Source organism: Nomascus leucogenys, chromosome 9 (assembly GCF_006542625.1).
Source record: "Nomascus leucogenys isolate Asia chromosome 9, Asia_NLE_v1, whole genome shotgun sequence".
Lineage (NCBI taxonomy): Eukaryota > Metazoa > Chordata > Mammalia > Primates > Hylobatidae > Nomascus > Nomascus leucogenys.
In genome coordinates this window covers 49687475-49713566 of record NC_044389.1, presented here as the reverse complement: position 1 = coordinate 49713566, position 26092 = coordinate 49687475, and the positions used below count along the sequence as shown (strand labels likewise).

Genomic DNA, 26092 nt, shown 5'->3' with positions numbered 1-26092 from the left:
GATGGGGTTTCACCATATTGCCAAGGCTGGTCTCAAACTTCTGGGCTCAAGTGATCCACCATTTTGGCCTCCCAAAGTGCTGGAGTTACAGGTGTGAGCCACCACACCCAGCTTGTAGACACTTTTTTGTTTTTTTTTTTTGTTTTTTCTGAGATGGAGTTTCACTCTGTCACCCAGCCTGGAGTGCAGTGGTGTGATCTCGGCTCACTGCAAGCTCCGCCTCCTGGGTTCACACCATTCTCCTGCCTCAGCCTCCGGAGTAGCTAGGACTACAGGCGCCCGCCACCACACCCAGCTAATTTTTTGTATTTTTTAGTAGAGACGGGGTTGTAGACATATTTTTAAACCACCACACCTACCTTCATTAATATTAATAGTCCATATTATTATACTGATATTAGTAATTTGTTTACTGTCTTCATTCCCAAACAAAATTTAAACTTCCTAACTGGAAGGATTTGGATATTTTTAGCACTATTTTGCCTATTCCTTGAGTAATAGATAATATGTATTTTTGAATGAAGGAATTATTTCAGGCCAGGCTCAGTGGCTGATGCCTGTAATCTCAGCACTTTGGGAGGCTGAGGTGGGAGGGTCACTTGAGGTCAGGAGTTCGAGACCAGTCTGGCCAACATGGTAAAGCCCCATCTCTACTAAAAAATATATATATATGTAAATTAGCCAGGTGTAGTGGTATGTGCCTGTAATCCCAGCCACTCAGGAGGCTGAGGCACAAGAATCGCTTGAACCCAAGAGGCGGAGGTTGCAGTGAGCTGAGATTGAGCCACTGCACACCAGCCTGGGCAACATGCAAGACTCTGTCTCAACAACAACAACAAAAAAGGAATTATTTCATATTCTTCCCACAGGTTAGAATACAAAAATTGGTGGATATTTTTCCCTCTTTACAAATGAGAAAACCTCAACAGCTCAATGACAGTCAAATAGCACAAAAAAGTCACTAAGCCAGGATGTGACGTTATCCTGGCATGGATCTAACACCAAAAATCTAGTCAGCCCTTTATATGGCTTCCCAACTGTGTCTCATGCCTATTTATTTTAAATAGTATCTTCTGAACCCTGAAATAAAGATATAAGTTAGTTAGTTTGCATGTTTTGGAAAAGCAGATCGGGAAGAAAAAAGATCAGACACTTTTCTGAGCACTAAAGCAGCACTGGAGTCCAAATATGTTTAGTCTCTGAAGCTGCTAACTTCTGGACACACCATATAATGATCATCTCTACTGTACAGGACAACAGTTCTCAAACTTTTCCCACACCCACACATAAGAGTAGTCACTGGAGCAAACTGCCAAGGTTCAAATCCTAGCTCTGCCACTTAATACATGTGTAATCTGAGGCAAGTTATTTAACTCCACTGTGCTTCAGTTTCATCCGTAAAATGGGGATAATTATAATACTTATCTCAAAAATTATTGTGAAAACTAAAGGAATTTACATATGCCGAGTGCTGAGATAAACAGTTCATTTTCAAATGTTAGCCATTACTAGTGGACTCAAATTTCAATACTTTGACAAGTAATATACAATCACACCTTAAAGCAAATATAAATACTTCAGTGTATTATAACCCCAGGATTAAGAACCATCCACTGGAATGAGAGTTCATCTTTAATCAAAAGGATTTTAATTTAAAAGTTTGCATGAAGCTGCCTGTAATCCGAAAACTTTGGAAGGCTGAGGTGGGCAGATCACTTAAGGTCAAGAGATCAAGACCAGCCTGGCCAACATGGTGAAACTCTATCTCTACTAAAAAGCCAAACAGAGGATCACGTGCAGATTTCTCTTAGGACTCAGAGCCAGGCAAGTCTACCATTCTTCCAATCATACCTGGGGTGGAGCCAAGATGGCCGAATAGGAACAGCTCCGGTCTCCAGCTCCCAGCCCCAGCGACACAGAAGACGGATGATTTCTGCATTTCTGCTTGAGGTACCAGTTTCATCTCACTAGGGAGTGCCTAACAGTGGGTACAGGACAGTCGGTGAAGCGCACTGCACGCGAGCCGAAGCAGGGCGAGGCATTGCCTCACGGGAAGCGCAAGGGGTCAGGGAGTTCCCTTTCCTAGTCAAAGAAAGGGGAAACAGACGGCACCTGGAATATCGGGTCAGTCCCATCCTAATACTGCGCTTTTCCAACGGGCCTGGAAAACGGCACACTAGGACATTGTGTCCCGCACCTGGCTCGGAGGATCCTATGCCCACGGAGTCTCGCTGATTGCTAGCACAGCACTCTGAGATCAAGCTGCAAGGCGGCAGCGAGGCTGGGGGAGGGGCACCCGCCATTGCCCAGGCTTGCTTAGGTAAACAAAGCAGCCAGGAAGCTCGAACTTGGTGGAGCCCACCACAGCTCAAGGAGGCCTGCCTGCCTCTGTAGGCTCCACCTCTGGGGGCAGGGCACAGACAAACAAAAACTCAGCAAGAACCTCCACAGACTTAAATGTCCCTGTCTGACTGACAGCTTTGAAGAGAGTAGCCCAGCACGCAGCTGGAGATCTGAGAACGGACAGACTGCCTCCTAAAGTGGGTCCCTCACCCCTGAGCAGCCTAACTGGGAGGCACCCCCCCAGTAGGGACAGACTGACACCTCATTCAGCCGGGTACTCCTCTAAGACAAAACTTTCAGAGGAACTATCAGACAGCTGAATTTGTGGTCTCACGAAAATCCGCTGTTCTGCAGCCACCGCTGCTGACACCCAGCCAAACAGGGTCTGGAGTGGACCTCTAGTAAACTCCAACAGACCTGCAGCTGAGGGTCCTGTCTGGTAGAAGGAAAACTAACAAAGAGAAAGGACATCCACACCAAAAACCCATCTGTACATCACCATCATCAAAGACAAAAAGTAGATAAAACCACAAAGATGGGGAAAAAACAGAGCACAAAAACTGGAAACTCTAAAAAACAGAGCACCTCTCCTCCTCCAAAGGAACGCAGTTCCTCACCAGCAACGGAACAAAGCTGGATGGAGGATGACTTTGACGAGTTGAGAGAAGAAGGCTTCAGACGATCAAACTACTCTGAGCTATGGGAGGAAATTCAAAACAATAGCAAAGAAGTTAAAAACTTTGAAAAAAAATTAGAAGAATGGATAACTAGAATAACCAATGGAGAGAAGGGCTTAAAGGAGCTGATGGAGCTGAAAGCCAAGTTTCGAGAACTACGCGAAGATTGCAGAAGCCTCAGTAGCAGATGCGATCAACTGGAAGAAAGGGTATTGCTGATGGAAGATGAAATGAATGAAATGAAGAGAGAAGGGAAGTCTAGAGAAAAAAGAATAAAAAGAAATGAACAAAGCCTCCAAGAAATTTGGGACTATGTGAAAAGACCAAACCTACATCTGATTGGTGTACCTGAAAATGATGGGGAGAATGGAACCAAGTTGGAAAACACTCTGCAAGATATTATCCAGGAGAACTTCCCCAATCTAGCAAGGCAGGCCAGCATTCAGATTCAGGAAATACAGAGAACGCCACAAAGATACTCCTCGAGAAGGGCAACTCCAAGACACATAATTGTCAGATTCACCAAAGTTGAAATGAAGGAAAAAATGTTAAGGGCAGCCAGAGAGAAAGGTTGGGTTACCCACAAAGGGAAGCCCATCAGACTAACAGCTGATCTCTCGGCAGAAACTCTACAAGCCAGAAGAGAGTGGGGGCCGATATTCAACATTCTTAAAGAAAAGAATTTTCAACCCAGAATTTCCTATCCCGCCAAACTAAGCTTCATAAGTGAAGGAGGAATAAAATACTTTACAGACAAGCAAACGCTGAGTGACTTTGTCACCACCAGGCCTGCCCTAAAAGAGCTCCTGAAGGAAGCACTAAACATGGAAAGGAACAACCAGTACCAGCCACTGCAAAAACACGCCAAATTGTAAAGACCATCGAGGCTAGGAAGAAACTATAGCAACTAACGAGCAAAATAACCAACTAACATCATAATGACAGGATCAGATTCACACATAACAATATTAACGTTTAATGTAAATGGGCTAAATGCTCCAATCAAAAGACACAGACTGGCAAACTGGATAAGGAGTCAGGACCCATCAGTGTGCTGTATTCAGGAAACCCATCTCACGTGCAGAGACACACATAGACTCAAAATAAAGGGATGGAGGAAGATCTATCAAGCAACTGGAAAACAAAAAAAGGCAGGGGTTGCAATTCTAGTCTCTGATAAAATAGACTTTAAACCAACAAAGATCAAAAGTGACAAAGAAGGCCATTACATAATGGTAAAGGGATCAATTGAACAAGAAGAGCTAACTATCCTAAATATATATGCACCCAACACAGGAGCACCCAGATTCATAAAGCAAGTCCTCAGTGACCTACAAAGGGACTTAAACTCCCACACAATAATAATGGGAGATTTTAACACCCCACTGTCAACATTAGACAGATCAACGAGACAGAAAGTTAACAAGGATATCCAGGAATTGAACTCAGCTCTACATAAAGTGGACCTAATAGGCATCTACAGAACTCTCCATCCCACGTCAACAGAATATACATTCTTTTCAGCACCACACCCCACCTATTCCAAAATTGACCACATAGTTGGAAGTAAAGCTCTCCTCAGCAAATGTAAAAGAACAGAAATTATAACAAACTGTCTCTCAGACCACAGTGCAATCAAACTAGAACTCAGGATTAAGAAACTCACTCAAAACCGCTCAACTACATGGAAACTGAACAACCTGCTCCTGAATGACTATTGGGTACATAATGAAATGAAGGCAGAAATAAAGATGTTCTTTGAAACCAATGAGAACAAAGACACAACATACCAGAATCTCTGGGACACGTTCAAAGCAGTGTGTAGAGGGAAATTTATAGCACTAAATGCCCACAAGAGAAAGCAGGAAAGATCCAAAATTGACACCCTAACATCACAATTAAAAGAACTAGAAAAGCAAGAGCAAACACATTCAACAGCTAGCAGAAGGCTAGAAATAACTAAAATCAGAGCAGAACTGAAGGAAATAGAGACACAAAAAACCCTTCAAAAAATTAATGAATCCAGGAGCTGGTTTTTTGAAAAGATCAACAAAATTGATAGACCACTAGCAAGACTAATAAAGAAGAAAAGAGAGAAGAATCAAATAGATGCAATAAAAAATGAAAAAGGGGATATCACCACTGATCCCACAGAAATACCATCTACCATCAGAGAATACTACAAACACCTCTATGCAAATAAACTAGAAAATCTAGAAGAAATGGATAAATTCCTCGACACATACACCCTCCCAAGACTAAATCAGGAAGAAGTTGAATCTCTGAATAGACCAATAACAGGTTCTGAAATTGTGGCAACAATCAATAGCTTACCAACCAAAAAGAGTCCAGGACCTGATGGATTCACAGCCGAATTCTACCAGAGGTACAAGGAGGAACTGGTACCATTCCTTCTGAAACTATTCCAATCGATAGAAAAAGAGGGAATCCTCCCTAACACATTTTACGAAGCCAGCATCGTCCTGATACCAAAGCCTGGCAGAGACATAACCAAAGAAGAGAATTTCAGACCAATATCCTTGATGAACATTGATGCAAAAATCCTCAATAAAATACTGGCAAACCAAATCCAGCAGCACATCAAAAAGCTTATCCACCATAATCAAGTGGGCTTCATCCCTGGGATGCAAGGCTGGTTCAACATACGCAAATCAATAAATGTAATCCAGCATATAAACAGAACCAAAGACAAAAACCACATGATTATCTCAATAGATGCAGAAAAGGCCTTTGACAAACTTCAACAACCTTCATGCTAAAAACTCTCAATAAATTAGGTATTGATGGGACGTATCTCAAAATAATAAGAGCTATCTACGACAAACCCACAGCCAATATCATACTGAATGGGCAAAAACTGGAAGCATTCCCTCTGAAAACTGGCACAAGACAGGGATGCCCTCTCTCACCGCTCCTATTCGACATAGTGCTGGAAGTTCTGGCCAGAGCAATCAGGCAGGAGAAGGAAATAAAGGGTATTCAATTAGGAAAAGAGGAAGTCAAATTGTCCCTGTTTGCAGATGACATGATTGTACATCTAGAAAACCCCATTGTCTCAGCCCAAAACCTCCTTAATCTGATTAGCAACTTCAGCAAAGTCTCAGGATACAAAATTAATGTACAAAAATCACAAGCATTCTTGTACACCAATAACAGACAAACAGAGAGCCAAATCATGAGTGAACTCCCATTCACAATTGCTTCAAAGAAAATAAAATACCTAGGAATCCAACTTACAAGGGATGTGAAGGACCTCTTCAAGGAGAACTACAAACCACTGCTCAGTGAAATAAAAGAGGATACAAACAAATGGAAGAACATTCCATGCTCATGGGTTGGAAGAATCAATATCGTGAAAATGGCCATACTGCCCAAGGTAATTTATAGATTCAATGCCATCCCCATCAAGCTACCAATGACTTTCTTCACAGAATTGGAAAAAACTACTTTAAAGTTCATATGGAACCAAAAAAGAGCCCGCATCGCCAAGTCAATCCTAAGCCAAAAGAACAAAGCTGGAGGCATCATGCTACCTGACTTTAAACTATACTACAAGGCTACAGTAACCAAAACAGCATGGTACTGGTACCACAACAGAGACATAGATCAATGGAACAGAACAGAGCCCTCAGAAATGATGCCGCATATCTACAACTATCTGATCTTTGACAAACCTGACAAAAACAAGAAATGGGGAAAGGATTCCCTATTTAATAAATGGTGCTGGGAAAACTGGCTAGCCATATGTAGAAAGCTGAAACTGGATCCCTTCCTTACACCTTATACAAAAATTAATTCAAGATGGATTAAAGACTTATATGTTAGACCTAGAACCATTAAAATCCTACAAGAAAACCTAGGCAATACCATTCAGGACATAGGTGTGGGCAAGGACTTCATGTCTAAAACACCAAAAGCAATGGCAACAAAAGGCAAAATTGACAAATGGGATCTCATTAAACTAAAGAGCTTCTGCACAGCAAAAGAAACTACCATTAGAGTGAACAGGCAACCTACAGAATGGGAGAAAATTTTTGCAACCTACTCATCTGACAAAGGGCTAATATCCAGAATCTACAATGAACTCAAACAAATTTACAAGAAAAAAACAAACAACCCATCAAAAAGTGGGCAAAGGACATGAACAGACACTTCTCAAAAGAAGACATTTATGCAGCCAAAAAACACATGAAGAAATGTTCATCATCACTCGCCATCAGAGAAATGCAAATCAAAACCACAGTGAGATACCATCTCACACCAGTTAGAATGGCCATCATTAAAAAATCAGGAAACAACAGGTGCTGGAGAGGATGTGGAGAAATAGGAACACTTTTACACTGTTGGTGGGACTGTAAACTAGTTCAACCATTGTGGAAGTCAGTGTGGCGATTCCTCAGGGATCTAGAACTAGAAATACCATTTGACCCAGCCATCCCATTACTGGGTATATACCCAAAGGACTATAAATCAGGCTGCTATAAAGACACATGCACACGTATGTTTATTGCAGCACTATTCACAATAGCAAAGAGTTGGAACCAACCCAAATGTCCAACAACAATAGACTGGATTAAGAAAATGTGGCACATATACACCATGGAATACTATGCAGCCATAAAAAATGATGAGTTTGTGTCCTTTGTAGGGACATGGATGAAACTGGAAAACATCATTCTCAGTAAACTATCGCAAGGACAAAAAACCAAACACCGCATGTTCTCACTCATAGGTAGGAATTGAACAATGAGAACTCATGGACACAGGAAGGGGGAACATCACACTCCGGGGACTGTTGTGGGGTGGGGGGAGGGGGGAGGGACAGCATTAGGAGATACACCTAATGCTAAATGACGAGTTAATGGGTGCAGGAAATCAACATGGCACATGGATACATATGTAACAAACCTGCACATTGTGCACATGTACCCTAAAACCCTAAAGTATAATAAAAATAAAATTAAAAAATTAAAAAAAAAGAAATTTCAGATCATAAAAAACCAAACAGAACAAAACAATACAAAAATTAGCTGGGTGTGCTGGTGGCTTTCCTGCCTGTAATTCCAGCTACTTGGGAGGCTGAGGCACAAGAATCATTTGAACCTGGGAGGCGAAGGTTGCAGTGACCCGAGATGGCACCATTGCACTCCAGCCTGGGCAACACAGTGAGACGCTGTCTCAGGAAAAAAAAAAAAAAAAGTTTACATGAAGCTAAAATTCAGAATTGAACTAAGAAAGTCAATTTAATTCCCAGCATTACCACCATCTCCTACCTTTTAATTTTGAACTTGAAAAATATTAGCAAAACACTCTAGCCAATCTCAAGAGCCAGAACATGAAAGGAAACCAAACTCAAATATTTTAGGAATTCATGAATCAAGTCTCTTTTTTAATTGTCCCTGGAAACAAATCAGAAGCCAGAATAGCCCACAGAATGCTGACTTAAATCCTCTATGCAAACATGCCTGACCCATAGGTGTCCAAACCCTGGGTAGTCTGGACATGGTCAAAGTAAGCCAGAATGAAAGAGATGGGCATCAGTGGCCATTTACTTCTCAAACAATTACAACTTTTTATATTTAAGCCCTGAGTGCTTATCAACTGGATAACCAGGAGAGAAAGGAACTTGCCTATCTTGTTTACCACTGTTTCCCTATTACCTGGAACAGTGCTTAGCACAAAATAGGCACTCAATAAATATTTGTTAAAAAAAAAAAGTACATTTAGACAAAGAAATACTACTTTCAGCAAAGATGATAACCAAAAGATGAGAAAGAAACTTGTCTACATTGTAAACATGATGTTAACAATGTCAAGTACTTCTGAATTATTTGAGGTTATTTTTGATACTGCCAATTTCACATCTAAGAAGAAATATAAATATATAAATTTTCTAATAGTAAATTATCAAGGCTAGCATCCAAAATATTTAGCATCTAATAACATAAATTAATATATAAATTAACATCTAAATCAAAGACTGAAAAATGTATTTCCTTTTGGTCTCTGTATTAAAATGGCTGTCAACTCTCTTAAATTGAAATTCAAATCATTTAAGTCATTCTAATAATTTTCAAGTCACCTCTCAGGCCTGTAATCCCAGCACTTTGGGATGCCAAGTCAGGAGGATTGCTTGAAGCCAGGTATTTGAGACTAGCCTGGGAACAAAGTGAAATCCCTGTCTTTACGAAAAATAAAAAGTAAAACCCTTCTGATTTTTAGAAGTTGTTGGTATAATCTTTTGTTTGCTCCAGCTGTCACTGGCTAAACAATGCCTCAATCTAAGCCACAATTTGATGTAAGAAACCTCACCAAACTCTTGTAACAACTACTCCATTAAGCTAATAGTCATGAGCTTCCCAGCTCCCTAAGCTTGCTGCGTCCAGAAGGGCAAATCCATAAAAAATGTGAGCATCATGACCATGTATTCTCCAGAATGCCAGGGCCAGGAGCACCCTTGCCAACAATAATGCCACTAACATCATCTACCCTACTACCTCATTCAATGTGGGGCCACTCTGAAGCAGTGGGCAAGTGCTGCATTTTCTCATTCACTATTACCATGGAGCCACCGTGACCTCCACTACCTCAGTTCCCTCAGTGCCCCTAGGGGGCCAGCTGCATCCACACTAGCATGCTCCTAGGCCCTATCTATTGCCTCCACTGGACAACAGTATTTGGTGACTTGTGGTCTTAATAACTAGAGGGATTATTTTTACTCACTAATACAGAAGTACTTCAACATTTAAACAAAAGGTTTGACAATACAGTTATGAACCCACTGAAAATCAATCCTGTATATTACTAATATGGGATGTAACACTATGTGGAAACATCTTTGAATCAAATGAGATTTTAAGCTGATCATCTGGAAGATAATCGGGATGATTATCTAAAAGGTATCTATTAAAAAGACATCAATTTATCAGTTATTAGGATCACAGTAACAAACTAGTCCTGATTAAAATCTATCTTCCAAAATCTACCCTCCACCATCTAGCAGTAATTTTAATCCTTCTAAAAGTGAGCAGGTGATAATTTTTAAATGGGATGTAGATCATGGACACTTCTTGAGTATCCTGTGCTCAAAGCTGATTGGTTTCAGAGAGGACCACAAATCAAAACTTGGTTCCATAAACCAGTAGATAGGCAAATACACTGGGCCCTGGCCATTCTGGCTTTATCACCCTACCAGGCCATTGCTGCTGTTACCTACCACCACTAAGCAGGTGACCTCACCCTAAGCAGGTGACCTCACCCTACTCAGGAGATCTCACCCCACTTGGGATCCAACACCCAGGGCCCAGCCAAGGTCTTCCTCCCTGCCAGACACCTACCTTACTGAGCCCTACCTAAATGTTTTTGAAGTGAATTATTCAAGAAGGTAAGAAGAAGCAGAGTCTTTATAATTTTTAATGTATTTGAGAAATACCTCAAGTAACTTTTGGGGGTTCAATCTCATTGCTTTATCATCGTATCTTGTGTTAGAATGCCCATAGCATCCCATTGAGACTAATATTTTCATGGTTCCTCTCAGGCTCTTGACAGAGTGGCTGAATTTTTCTTACTCTTTTTACATGTTGCCTTGAATCTACCCAGAGAAATCTTCTATCTGTTCCCTTTGAGCAACGCCCCATTAAATATTGTTTCACTGATCTCATGTACCTAAATGCCCCCTCCCACACAAACCTGCTACTAAGTACCTTCGCTAACTTAACCATTCACCCTGGAAGACCACCTACTAGCAGAAGGATTCTTAACAAATGTAAAGAAAGTAAGGACTTTACACTAACAATACAAAACTAACTCTCTCTCTTTGACAATTCAAAAAACAAAAGATGCTGAACTTTGACATTTATAGAATTAAATGTCAAATGTGACACAATACCATCACATCTGGCTAACTAACTCTTATGCTTTCTTTAGTAAGGGACAACTTTTGAGCCTCAATATCTTAATTCTTAAAATGATAAAGAACACTTAACTCACTTAATTTGTTGAGATCAAATAAGGTAATGTAAAAGTGGGATTTTTATTTTTATGCATTTATTCGAGACAAGGTCTCGCTCTGTCACCCAGACTGGAGTGCAATGGTGCAATCACAGCTTACTGCAGCTTCAAACTCCCAGGTTCAAGCAATCTGCACATCTCAGCCTCACAAGTAACTGAGACCACAGGCATGAGCCACTATACCTGGCTAATTTTTGTATTTTTTGTAGAGACAGGGTCTTGCTCTGTTGCCCAGGCTGTTCTTGAACTCCTAGGCTTCAGTGATTCACGAGCCTCAGCCTGGAATTACAGGCATGAGCCACCCAGTGTTGGGATTACAGGCATGAGCCACCACACCCAGTAAGAAGTGGTTTTTATCTATAAAATATTCATATAAATATGACTAGCTAATATCATTATTTTCTTTCTTAAGTTTTGCTGTGAGCCCAAGCTGCCAAATCTTAGACTATGCAGAAAAGTGTGCATCATTTTTTCTGCATTTGTGTATTACTAATGATATGATTCAAGAATCTCAGAAACATTTTCAATTAGAAAAAATAAGTGTGTTAACCTCAATTAATGTCTGGTATCTACAACCTTTAATCAACTCATTTATCCATTCACTCAATAAATGTATATTGAATGCCTACAGTTTTGAAGGTACTCTTGCTGGTTAATAAACAGTAAAGAAAACAGAGTCCCTCCCTTCAAGAACTTCCATTCAAGTGGGAGGAGACAGGTAATAAATGATCAATTAGTAGTGTCAGGGAATAGTAAAGGCTATGACAAATAAAGCCAGGTCAGGGGTAAGAGAGTGTCAAAGAAGGTCACCGAGGAAGGCCTCTCTGAGGAGCAGGAATGATGTGAGGGAGAAAGCCATGTGGATACCTCGAAGAAGAACATCCCAAGCAGAGCTGCAGAGGAAATGCAAAGGTCCTGAGGCTGGAACATGCTTAGCATGTCTGACAATGGCAAGGTAGCCAATGTTGTAAGAGGGGAGATCATGTATGGCCTTGAAAACAACAGTAAGGAACTTGACAGGAGGTATGATCAGAGGCCACTGGAATACTGAGCAAGTAAATGATATGTCATAGTTATGCTTTGAGGGATTATATAAGAAGCTGGCCTAAGTGGTTGCTTGTCTGTATAGGTTTCATACTTCTTTAATTGTTTTTTAACTATTTGCATGCTTTACCGTGTCAAATGCTGCTTTGAAGTTCAGTAGAATTAATGTGGTAATAAAATAAAGGAAGTTTCTGGGAAGTATTGGAAAATGAAACTCTAACTGGAGTCAAGAGAAAATTGGAGCAGATCTTTGTGGAGACAACAAGTACAGACAACTCTTTCCAGTTTGCTATAAAATAAAGCAAAAAAAAATGGAATTGAAGTTGGAAGAACATGAGAGGCCCAGACAGAGGATGTTCCCTGGGGGAAAATACAGGGAAAAGGAAAAAATAATGATCTAAGAAAGGGAGAGGGTATTTGAAAAACAGTAAATCTATGAGAGAAGTGAAAAGAGAGGATTTAGTCTACATAGGTGAAAAAGTTGGCATTAGGTACTGGCAGGGACAGTATATTTCTTTTCAATATGAAAGAAGGAAAAAGACATGGGTACAGATGTAGAAAGGGTGCTAGATTTGATGATGGGGAAAATATAGATTTTTTTAGTGGCTTATATTTTCTCAGTGACATTAGAAGTGAGAAAGGTGAGTATGGGGAAGGAGATCTGGACACTTGATAAGGGAGAACCTATAAAATGATTGCTGGTGGAGCCAAGATGGCCGAACAGGAACAGCTCCGGTCTACAGCTCCCACCATGAGTGACGCATAAGACGGGTGATTTCTGCATTTCCATCTGAGGTACCAGGTTCATCTCACTAGGGAGAGCCAAACAGTGGGTGCAGGACAGATGGCGCAGCGCATCTTGTGAGAGCCGAAGCAGGGTGAGGCATTGCCTCACTTGGGAAGCACAAGGGGTCAGGGAGTTCCCTTTCCAAGTCAAAGAAAGGGGTGACAGACGGCACGTGGAAAATCGGGTCACTCCCACCCTAATACTGCGCTTTTCCAATGGGCTTGGAAAATGGCACACCAGGCGATTGTGTCCTGCACCTGGCTTAGAGGGTCCTACGCCCACGGAGTCTCGCTGATTGCTAGCACAGCAGTCCGAGATCAAACTGCAAGGCGGCAGCCAGGCTGGGGGAGGGGTGCCCGCCATTGCCCAGGCTTGCTTAGGTAAACAAAGCAGCCCGGAAGCTCGAACTAGGTGGAGCCCACCACAGCTCAAGGAGACCTGCATGCCTCTGTAGGCTCCACCTCTGGGGGCAGGGCACAGACAAACAAAAAGTCAGCAGTAACCTCTGCAGACTTAAATGTCCCCGTCTGACAGCTTTGAAGAGAGTGGTGGTTCTCCCAGCACGCAGCTGGAGATCTGAGAATGGGCAGACTGCCTCCTAAAGTGGGTCCCCGACCCCCGAGCAGGCTAACTGGGAGGCACCCCCCCATAGGGACAGACTGACACCTCACTCGGCCGGGTACTCCTCTGAGACAAAACTTCCAGAGGAACGATCAGACAGCTGAATTTGCGGTTCACAAAAATCCACTGTTCTGCAGCCACCGCGGCTGACACCCGGCCAAACAGGGTCTGGAGTGGACCTCTAGCAAGCTACAACAGACCTGCAGCTGAGGGTCCTGTCTGGTAGAAGGAAAACTAACAAACAGAAAGGACACCCACACCAAAAACCCATCTATACATCACCATAATCAAAGACTAAAAGTAGAAAAAACTACAAAGATGGGGAGAAAACAGAGCAGAAAAACTGGAAACTCTAAAAAGCAGAGCACCTCTCCTCCTCCAAAGGAAGGCAGCTCCTCACCAGCAACGGAACAAAGCTGTACGGAGAATGACTTTGACGAGTTGAGAGAAGAAGGCTTCAGACAATCAAACTACTCCGAGCTACAGAAGGAAATTCAAACCAATGACAAAGAAGTTAAAAACTTTGAAAAAAAATTAGATGAATGTATAACTAAAATAACCAATGGAGAGAAGTGCTTGAAGGAGCTGATGGAGCTGAAAGCCAAGTTTCGAGAACTACGTGAAGAATGCAGAAGCCTCAGTAGCCATCGCGATCAACTGGAAGAAAGGGAATCAGTGATGGAAGATGAAATGAATGAAATGAAGCAAGAAGGGAAGTTTAGGGAAAAAAGAATAAAAAGAAAAAAACAAAGCCTCAAAGAAATATGGGACTATGTGAAAAGACCAAACCTACATCTGATTGGTGTACCTGAAAGTGACAGGGAGAATGGAACCAAGCTGGAAAATACTCTGCAGGATATTATCGAGGAGAGCTTCCCCAATCTAGCAAGGCAGGCCAACAATCAGATTCAGGAAATACAGAGAACGCCACAAAGATACTCCTCGAGAAGAGCAACTCCAAGACACATAATTGTCAGATTCACCAAAGTTGAAATGAAGGAAAAAATGTTAAGGGCAGCCAGAGAGAAAGGTCGGGTTACCCACAAAGGGAAGCCCATCAGACTAACAGCCGACCTCTCTACAAGCCAGAAGCTCTACAAGCCAGAAACTCTACAAGCCAGAAGAGAGTGGGGACCAATATTCAACATTCTTAAAGAAAAGAATTTTCTACCAGAATTTCATATCTAGCCAAACTAAGCTTCATCAGTGAAGGAGAAATAAAATCCTTTATAGACAAGCAAATGTTGAAAGATTTTATCACCACCAGGCCTGCCCTAAAAGAGCTCCTGAAGGAAGCACTAAACATGGAAAGGAACAACCAGTACCAGCTACTGCAAAAACATGCCAAATTGTAAAGATCATCGAGGCTAGGAAGAAGGTGCATCAACTAACGAGCAAAATAACCAGCTAATATCATAATGACAGGATCAAATTCACACATAATAATATTAACTTTAAATGTAAATGGGCTAAATGCTCCAATTAAAAGACACAGACTGGCAAGTTGGATAAGGAGTCAAGATCAATCAGTGTGCTGTATTCAGGAAATCCATCTCACGTGCAGAGACACACATAGACGCAAAATAAAGGGATGGAGGAAGATCTGCCAAGCAAATGGAAAACAAAAAAAGGCAGGAGTTGCAATCCTAGTCTCTGATAAAATAGGCTTTAAACCAACAAAGATCAAAAGAGACAAAGAGACCATTACATAATGGTAAAGGGATCAATTCAACAAGAAGAGCTAACTATCCTAAATATATATGCACCCAATACAAGAGCATCCAGATTCATAAAGCAAGTCCTGAGTGACCTACAAAGAGACATAGACTCCCACACAATAATAATGGGAGATTTTAACACCCCACTGTCAACATTAGACAGATCAATGAGACAGAAAGTTAACAAGGATACCCAGGAATTGAACTCAGCTCTGCACCAAGCAGACCTAATAGACATCTACAAGACTCTCCACCCCAACTCAACAGAATATACATTTTATTCAGAACCACACCACACCTATTCCAAAATTGACCACATAGTTGGAAGTAAAGCACTCCTCAGCAAATGCAAAAGAACAGAAATTATAACAAACTGTCTCTCAGACCACAGTGCAATCAATCTAGAACTCAGGATTAAGAAACTCACTCAAAACCGCTCAACTACATGGAAACTGAACAACCTGCTACTGAATGACTACTGGGTACATAATGAAATCAAGGCAGAAATAAAGATGTTCTTTGAATCCAATGAGAACAAAGACACAACATACCAGAATCTCTGCAACACATTCAAAGCAGTGTGCAGAGGGAAATTTATAGCACTAAATGCCCACAAGAGAAAGCAGGAAAGATCCAAAATTGACACCCGAACATCACAATTAAAAGAACTAGAAAAGCAAGAGCAAATACATTCAAAAGCTAGCAGACGGCAAGAAATAACTAAAATCCGAGCAGAACTGAAGTAGATAGAGACATAAAAAACCCTTCAAAAAATCAATGAATCCAGGAGCTGGTTTTTTGAAAATATCAACAAAATTGATAGACCGCTAGCAAGACTAATAAAGAAGAAAAGAGAGAAGCATCAAGTTGACACAATAAAAAACGATAAAGGGGATATCACCACCAATCCCACAGAAATACAATCTACCATCAGAGAATACTACAAACACCTCTACGCAAATAAACTAGAAAATCTAGAAGAAATGGATAAATTCCTCGACAAATACACCCTCCCAAGACTAAACCAGGAAGAAGTTGAATCTCTGAATAGACCAATAACAGGCTCTGAAATTGTGGCAATAATCAATAGCTTACCAACCAAAAAGAGTCCAGGACCTGATGGATTCACAGCCGAATTCTACCAGAAGTACAAGGAGGAACTGCTACCATTCCTTTTGAAACTATTCCATCAATAGAAAAAGAGGGAATCCTCCCTAACACATTTTATGAGGCCAGCATCATACTGATAACAAAGCCTGGCAGAGACACAACAAAAAAAGAGAATTTCAGACCAATATCCTTGATGAACATTGATGCAAAAATCCTCAATAAAATACTGGTAAACCGAGTCCAGCAGCACATCAAAAAGCTTATCCACCATGATCAAGTGGGTTTCATCCCTGGGATGCAAGGCTGGTTCAACATAAGCAAATCAATAAATGTAATCCAGCATATAAACAGAACCAAAGACAAGAACCACATGATTATCTCAATAGATGCAGAAAAGGCCTTTGACAAAATTCAACAACCCTTCATGATAAAAACTCTCAATAAATTAGGCATTGATGGGACATATCTCAAAATAATAAGAGCTATCTATGACAGACCCACAGCCAATACCATACTGAATGGGCAGAAACCGGAAGCACTCCCTTTGAAAACTGGCACAAGACAGGGATGCCCTCTCTCACCACTCCTATTCAACATAATGTTGGAAGTTCTGGCCAGGGCAATCAGGCAGGAGAAGGAAATACAGGGTATTCAATTAGGAAAAGAGGAAGTCAAATTGTCCCTGTTTGCAGATGACATGATTGTATATCTAGAAAACCCCATTGTCTCAGTCCAAAACCTCCTTAAGCTGATAAGCAACTTCAGCAAAGTCTAAGGATACAAAATCAATGTGCAAAAATCACAAGCACTCTTGTACACCAATAACAGACAAACAGAGAGCCAAATCATAAGTGAACTCCCATTCACAATTGCTTCAAAGAGAATACCTAGGAATCCAACTTACAAGGGATGGGAAGGACCTCTTCAAGGAGAACTACGAACCACTGCTCAATGAAATAAAAGAGGATACAAACAAATGGAAGAACATTCCATGCTCATGGGTTGGAAGAATCAATATCGTGAAAATGGCCATACTGCCCAAGGTAATTTATAGATTCAATGCCATCCCCATCAAGCTACCAATGACTTTCTTCACAGAATTGGAAAAAACTACTTTAAAGTTCATATGGAACCAAAAAAGAGCCCGCATCGCCAAGTCAATCCTAAGCCAAAAGAACAAAGCTGGAGGCATCATGCTACCTGACTTTAAACTATAGTACAAGGCTACAGTAACCAAAACAGCATGGTACTGGTACCAAAACAGAGACATAGATCAATGGAACAGAACAGAGCCCTCAGAAATAATGCTGCATATCTACAATGATCTGATCTTTGACAAATCTGACAAAAACAAGCAATGGGAAAAGGATTCCCTATTTAATAAATGGTGCTGGGAAAACTGGCTAGCCATATGTAGAAAGCTGAAACTGGATCCCTTCCTTACACCTTATACAAAAATTAATTCAAGATGGATTAAAGACTTAAATGTTTGACCTAAAACCATAAAAACCTAGAAGAAAACCTAGGCAATACCATTCAGGACATAGGCATGGGCAAGGACTTCGTGTCTAAAACACCAAAAGCAATGGCAACAAAAGCCAAAATTGACAAATGGGATCGAATTAAACTAAAGAGCTTCTGCACAGCAAAAGAAACTACCATCAGAGTGAACAGGCAACCTGCAAAATGGGAGAAAATTTTCACAACCTACTCATCTGACAAAGGGCTAATATCCAGAATCTACAATGAACTCAAACAAATTTACAAGAAAAAAACAAACAACCCCATCAAAAAGTGGGCAAAGGACATGAACAGACACTGCTCAAAAGAAGACATTTATGCAGCCAAAACACATGAAAAAATGGTCATCATCACTGGCCATCAGAGAAATGCAAATCAAAACCACAATGAGATACCACCTCACACCAGTTAGAATGGCAATCATTAAAAAGTCAGGAAACAACGGTGCTGGAGAGGATGTGGAGAAATAGGAACACTTTTACACTGTTGGTGGGACTGTAAACTAGTTCAACCATTGTGGAAGTCAGTGTGGCAATTCCTCAGGGATCTCGAACTAGAAATACCATTTGACCCAGCCATCCCATTACTGGGTATATGCTCAAAGGACTATAAATCATGCTGCTATAAAGACACATGCACATGTATATTTGTTTATCGCGGCACTATTCACAATAGCAAAGACTTGGAACCAACCCAAATGTCCAACAACGATAGACTGGATTAAGAAAATGTGGCATATATACACCATGGAATACTATGCAGCCATAAAAAATGATGAGTTCATGTCCTTTGTAGGGACATGGATGAAACTGGAAACCATCATTCTCAGTAAACTATCTCAAGGACAAAAAACCAAACACCGCATGTTCTCACTCATAGGTGGGAATTGAACAATGAGAACACATGGACACAGGAAGGGGAACATCACACTCTGGTGACTGTTGTGGGGTTGGGGGAGGGAGGGAGGGACAGCATTAGAGGATATACCTAATGCTAAATGATGAGTTAATGGGTGCAGCACACCAACATGGCACGTGTATACATATGTAACAAGCCTGCACATTGTGCACATGTACCATAAAACTTTAAGTATAATAATAATTAAAAAAATAAATAAAATAAAATAAAATGATTGCTGCCAAATGGCAACTGTGTCTTTCTATGTGTCTTTATTTTGTAAAGCATTCTTTTTTTCTTTTTTTTTCTTTTTTGAGACAGAATCTGACTCTGTCACCCAGGTTGGAGTACAGTGATGTGATGGTGGTTCACTGCAACCTGTGCCTTCTGGGCTCAAGTTATCCTCCACTTCAGCCTCCTGAGTGGCTGGGACTATAGGTCACCACCCCTGGCTAGTTTTTTCATTTTTTATTTAATTTTTAAATTTTTTGTAGAAATTGAGTTTTGCTGTGTTGCCCAGGTTGATCTTAAAACTCCTGAGCTCAAGCAGTCTGCCTGCCTCAGCCTCCCAAAGTGCTAGGATTACAGGCACGAGCCACTGTGCCGGGTTCTAAATCATACTTAACTACGTTATATTGATACTTGACTACACTATATTGCAAACTTTTACAGGGCAGAAGTTATGCTCACCTTATTTATGCTGTATGTTTAAAAATGTATTAGCTACTGAAGATGTAAAGAGCTGTTACTATGATGCTGGACAGTGGGACATTAAGTTTTGCCTAACTGAAGTCTTAGGGGAGAGTACAAAATTATGTGAACTTCCCAGTTGATTATGAAACAACTTTGTTACATTTTTGGCATAAAGAGGTAGAAGTAACAGTAATATATAGCATCCACAAAAAAACTCAACAAGCATCTACTTATCAGGTTTTATCTTTTAATCCCCTATGGACTCTGTGATGCTACAGTTATTACTTATATATTTAAATCACAGACTGGACACCTGGTTTTTCCAGTCACATAATTAAGTTTGCATCTCAGTATTACCATTTAGTCTACTTTCCATTTTTTATCTGAAAATTAATCTTATTAAGATTAAAAACTCAAATATACCTATTTTGTTTTTTATAACTTAATTCAACTTTGTTTCTGACCTATTAAAGGGAATGCCTACCAATGTCAGTTTTCCGATTATTCTCCCTGGACTTCGAAGTGGCTAGGCTATATTACTAACAGTATTATACAACCTAATTAGAGAACAATAAAGTTGACCTTTGAAAATAACATATCAAACATCAGAAAGTGTCTTTTCTTCATCTGCTTTAAGGATTACATTTGTTTCTTTTGTGTAAGTAATACATTATTACAATTTGAGATTATTTACTTAATCTTTAATACAATAGAGCTAAAAATAAATCAATAAACATTTGAAAATATTTTCTACAATTCTATTTCATCTCATTTACTAGTAACATTTAAGTTCAGCCTCACTTTTGAACACTCATTTCCTAAACCTCAATTGTCTGTGATAATTTTATGTTTTCTTATACAGTAGTTTTCCTTCAGCTGGGTCATCTATTAATAATTCTCCAACAAACCAGAATCTTCTTATGAAGGACTGTTTTGAATACTGGCATTCTTAAATTTCTAAAAATAAAATTTCCCAGGTGCACAGTTTTCCTCAGCATAATCTTGGGCTAAAGCTGTTGTTTAACAAGGCAATGGGCATTTATGACATTTCTACCCATTACAACATTTAACAAATGTTACTGTAATTGCTAATTCACCTGTCTGTATTCCACTTTAGACAATAAACTCTGTGAGATTAGAGACCGTGTCCATCTAGTTCATCTTTGTATCCTCAATCTGATATATAATAAAAGGTCAATAAAATATATGCTGAATCAATGAAAGTCTCAGCAATGTGGGGAATGGTAATGAAGAACTCCAGAGCAACGCACTTACCTGTGAGATCCAGGGTTCTGTCCACAAAAACCACTGATGCCCTGCCTGCAGCAGTCTTCTTCCTGTTCTTTGCAGGGGCATAATTGGCCAGATCCGCAGCGATGACCCGACTTAAGGAACCTACAGCAAAACATTCCTCCCGTACTCCTAAATGTTCACACAGAGAACTGAGGCCTGACACTAGGCATCTGATCTGCAGCAGCAGCTCTGGGGTTAGGGCAGTGGCGTCCACATCACCCAGGCTTCCCAGCTTCCTCTTGTCTGGTCGGGTGCTATTAAGGAGGTGCACATCCTGGGGTAGCAGTGGGAAAAGGGATGCAAAGGCTGGAGTCAAGGCAAAGTGGGGAGCAACAGGGGCAAGCAACAACGGGGCATGGAACACTTCGGCCGTGTAGTTCATGTTGCCCATCCATTCACACAGCTTCTCCTCCAGCTGCTCGAACACCGGCTGCTGCCCCTCCATCTCGGCCGCTGCCGCCGCTGGGACATGATTAGCTGTGAGGTGGACAGCGTGGCTCACGGTTGTGACCACCACACAATACTGGAAGTGACTGCGGCAGATGATGTCCCGTAGGATCTCCACGGTCCGGCCTTTCAGCAGGCAGCTCAGCACAAACACCGCCTTGGGCTGCTTGGCTCCACCACCAACTGCGTCGGGCTCGAACTCTCGCAGGTGACAGTCAGGACCCCCCACCGCCTCTAGGAGACGGGTGGATCCGCAGCCCCAGTGCAGGCTCTCGGCGCAGGCGGCGTCCAGGTAAACCACAGCCCGTTTCACTTTGGCCAGCACCTGCTCCCATCCTTGCTGGGTAAAGGACAGTACGCCTGAGGCGCTCATGGTTGGGGATTCGCAGACTTGGGGAACTACGGTGCAGGAACTTCTTTCAGAACTCACCGCTTCCGGAAATTGGGCTCCGGGAGACTTTGACAGCCAACACAGTACACGTGGTCCGGCCTCTGACACGCTCCCTGATGGCGCTCGGTGATGACGTTAAGCTGAGCGGTGATTGGCTAGGGAGGAGGCCGGGAGTGAGGAAGGATGGCGTGGCCTGGAAAGAAGTGGGTGGGGCTCTGCGGCTCTGGGCTTCCTCAAAAGCTCGTGGAGATCAGAAGGTGTTTCCTGGGATAGAGTTGAACTGAGTTCTTTCCGTCACTCGCCCTGTCTGCGCAGATAATCTTTTCATGTTCCTTGAAAAGTCTCCAAAATAAAAACCTAATCTGAAATTTGATATCTTCCTTAGATATGAACACGTCTCCAAAAGTACAGCCACCTTCTCAATCTAAACTCAGAGCAACAAGAAAAAGATAATAAAAACAACCAACTGTGTGCAATATTTTGAGTTTATAAATTGCTGTCACATACGTTATTGCCCACAAGCCTCAGAACAAACCCTGTTGTTCTCATTTTCACTTTCTCCATCTTTCCTCCCTCATCTCGTCATCACTACATCTTGATAGGCTTAAAAACTCTCAGAATTCAGCCCTTCGTCTCCATTTTTGCTGTCACAAAAACCCAACATCATCGCTCACCCAGACAATGATCTCTCAACATTTTCTGGGTTTTGATGTCTTTCCCCTCCAATTCTATTTTCTTCCTAATAAACAAAGTTGGTCCTACAACTTTCCTGCTTAAAAGCTTCTCCTAGCCCGGTTGCCTATAGGATATATCCACACTCTTTAAAAAGCATCAACATCCTTCATGATTTCTCAATTTCTCTCCAGCTATTCCCAACCTGGAGAAAAATTGTACCGATACAATGAAGTCAATAGGCTGAACCCAAAATGTTTTATGGGTTCTGTTTGTTCCACCAATATATTTACATTACTAAGTATAATCTCTGTGCTAAGCTTCAAAGATGCAATGGTTAATAAAATTCATTACCTAATCCACAAAGAATTTACCTGGTAAACTTACCAAAAATAATCATTCCAACAGTACTGCCTGTAAGAGACTTTTTCTAACTCACCACCACTATCACCCTATCACCTCTCTTTTCCCCCACCTATCAAACCACTCAACTGACGCATTTGCTAAGTACTTGCCATATCATGGGGTAAGTATTAACACTATTTTCTTTAAACTATCTGTTTTGCTAAATTATGCACTAGATGCTTGGTATCCCCAACACTTATAACAGGTGCTCAATAAATGTTCGTTGAATGAATGTTCAATTAATATCCATGGCCAGGCGCGGTGGCTCATGCCTGTAATCCCAACACTTTGGGAGGCCGAGGTGGGCAAATCACCTGAAGTCAGGGGCTCAAGACCAGCTTGGCCAACATGGTGAAGCTACGTTTCTACTAAAAGTACAAAAATTATCTGGGCGTGGTGGCAGGTACCTGTAATCCCAGCTACTCGGGAGGCTGAGGCAGGAGAATCACTTGAACCCGGGAGGCAGAGGTTGCAGTGAGCCAAGATCACGCCACTGCACTCCAGCCTGGGCAACAGAGAGAGACTCTGTCCCAAAAAAAAAAAATCCACATAATAATATATCCAGCCAATTTTTAATAAATATGTACAGTATTCCAAACACTGTCTGGGTTTTAAGGATATAAAGAAAACTAAGCCACAGCCCTGATTTCAAAATAATTATGATGAAATAAAGGGACCCACACATGTAAAACAAGTGCAATAAAATGTTACAGAAGCAAATATTTTTTAAAAATTTTGTATAGGAGTTAAGAAGGAGGAAAAATAAATTCTGACTAAGAGAAAAAGGAAGTAGTCAGAAAAAGCTTCATATAGGGCATAAGTTTTGACTTGCCTTCAAAGAAACCCAGGTGTTCACCAGGTGGACAGGATGGGGAGGAGGATTCTTAGCAGTCCAGGCACACAGTGTAGCATAAACAAAGTCGTAGAGGCATAAAACAGTACAACGTGTTCTCTGGAACTACAAAGGGTTTCCTATAGCTGGAGTGCATTGTATGAAAAAAGGCACAAGAAGAAATAAGAGCAAGGAATTAGAAAAGAAAGAAATGGACTAGATCAGCAAGAGCCTTATTTTCCATTCTAAATAGTAGCAGCCAGTGGGGAACTATTAATGTATTTTGGGGTATGGAAATAATTTGTTCACATCTGGATTTTAGAAAAAAAATGATTCTAGTCAAAACATGGAAAATAATTTGAAATGGAGCAATTTAGTGCAGAGGGAGCAGTTAAGAAAATAATAGTATCAGCAGCAAATCTGGGTGAGAGAGTTGAAAAGCGTAACAAGCAGATGGACAGAGTGGGGAGTGTGAATAGACATTAAGAATATAGTGCCAAAGGGCTTGCTTATCAGTTTGACAGAGAGGGTGACACACAAGGAGAATTTCAGGTTAGCACCCAGCTTTCTGTCTGGATGACTGGTAAATGCCAGTCATGGAGATTTGAAAAACCATTAAGAGAAGCAGATTGCAGAATAAATACAGAGTTTAATGGGGACATATTTTTGTTTGTTTCCTTATGGCAAGATAAGTGTAACATAAAAGTCACCATCTTAACCATTGTAAAATGTACATTTGGTGGCATTAAGTACATTCACATTGTTGTATAACCAATCTCTGAACTTTTTGTCTCACAAAACTGAAACCCTGTACCCATTAAACAACAACTCCCCATTCCCCCTCTCCACAGTCCTTGGCGACTTCCACTCTACTTTCTGTTTCTATGAGTTGACTACTCTAGTTGTTGGCAATGTAGTAGTTGACTACTCTAGATACCTCATGTAAGTGGAACAATACAGTATTTGTTCTGTTGTGATTGACTTATTTCACTTAGCATAGAGTCCTCCAAGTTAATCTATATTGTAACATGCATCAGAATTTTCTTTCTTTTTGAGGCTGAATAACATTCCATTGTATGTTATACCATTTTGTTTATCTATTCATCTGCCTATGGACATTTGGTCTGCTTCCACCTTTCAGCTATTGTGAATAATGCCACCTTGAATATGCAGCAGAAGAGTCATAAACCTGGTAGAACCCAGTAGGTAAAAGGGCCAATGATAGACCCAAGTTCACATGTTGAACCAGCAAAAAAGAAGATCTTTCTACATGTTTGTATCGTTGTCAGCATGAAAATTATTTTAAGAAGCTTAAGTTGAATAAGTTGTTGGATGACAGCCCTTGCTCTTCCATTTAAACCCAGGTCAGTGCCCAGTTACACCTGCATTAATCCTGATCTCAAGCTCACTTTTTGTTTCTACCCCTTGCATCTCATGCTGAATCATACATTCATTAGATAAGTTTGAGTGAATTAATACTTCATCTTCTCTGAAAGGGCAAGGCACTTATGAATTCAGGGTTGAATATTGTGCCAGCAACTGCGAGTGGTTGCCTCAATATTTATTTGTCTCTTCTTCTGTAGTAATAGGTTTATTCTGAACTCATAGACACACAGCTAAAGACTACTTTTCCCTCTGTGTTGTGCATTTCCAAAAGTGTGATTATGCTATTTATGCTGCTTTGTAACCTGCCTTTTTACTTCATAGTGCCTGGTGAACACCTTTATTTCCTTATGAATAAACAGTATCAAAGGATGGTTTTCAAGTTAAATAAATAAATAAATAAATAAAAAATAAAAGAAGTTTTTAAAAAGACTACTTTTCCAAGCCTCTTGCAGCTAGCTATGGACAAATGATGAGGCATGGCTGAATAAGATAGTTGGAAGTGACACATACGAATTTCAAATCATTCCCTAAAGGTGTATGGTTTTCTTTCCCTACAAATCCTGCTTTCAGTTCTTTTGTACATGCACCCAGAGTGGAATTGCTGGATCATATGATAATTCTATTTTTAACTTCTTGATGGACCTCTGTTTTTGTTTTGTTTTTTTACAGAGGCTGCAACATTTTACATTCCTACTAATAATGCACAGGGGTTTGGATTTCTCCACATCCTTGCCAACACTTGATATTTCCTGGGTTTTTTGATAATGACCATCCTAATAGGTGTGGGGACACGTGGTTTTCAATATACTTGTGGGACATCGAGGCAGAAACGTCTAGCATGCTGTTGGATGTATGATTCCAGAATTAAGAAGAGAAATATGGTAATTGGGATTATTGGTAATTGGGTATGCTTCAGAGTGCCTTAAGAGAACACAAAAAAGAAAGAAGACAATGATGGTGATGGAGAGAACTCTGAGCAACCTTTCTTGATGGGCAGAAGAAGTCAAGCCAGTGAATGGAGTAATGAGAGGTGCAAGTTTTTTTTTTTTTTTTTTTTTGAGACGGAGTCTTGCTCTTTCACCCAGGCTGGAGTGCAGTAGCGCGATCTCGGCTCACTGCAAGCTCCACCTCCCGGGTTCACGCCGTTCTCCTGCCTCAGCCTCTCCGAGTAGCTGGGACTACAGGCGCCCGCCACCACGCCCGGCTAATTTTTTGTATTTTTAG

The 26092-nt window shown here is 40.9% G+C and overlaps 1 protein-coding gene across 1 annotated transcript in view; it reads right to left on the bottom strand.

Annotated features, from left to right (window-relative positions):
• Nucleotides 1-21720, bottom strand: part of SCFD2 (sec1 family domain containing 2) — a 527816-nt gene extending 506096 nt beyond the window's left edge. The window contains exon 1 of the mRNA XM_003268376.4: nucleotides 20718-21720. Within this exon, the coding sequence (XP_003268424.1) occupies nucleotides 20718-21555 (838 nt within the window). The 5' untranslated portion in view covers nucleotides 21556-21720. The remainder of the gene's footprint in view (nucleotides 1-20717) is intronic.
• Nucleotides 21721-26092: the final 4372 nt, after the last annotated feature.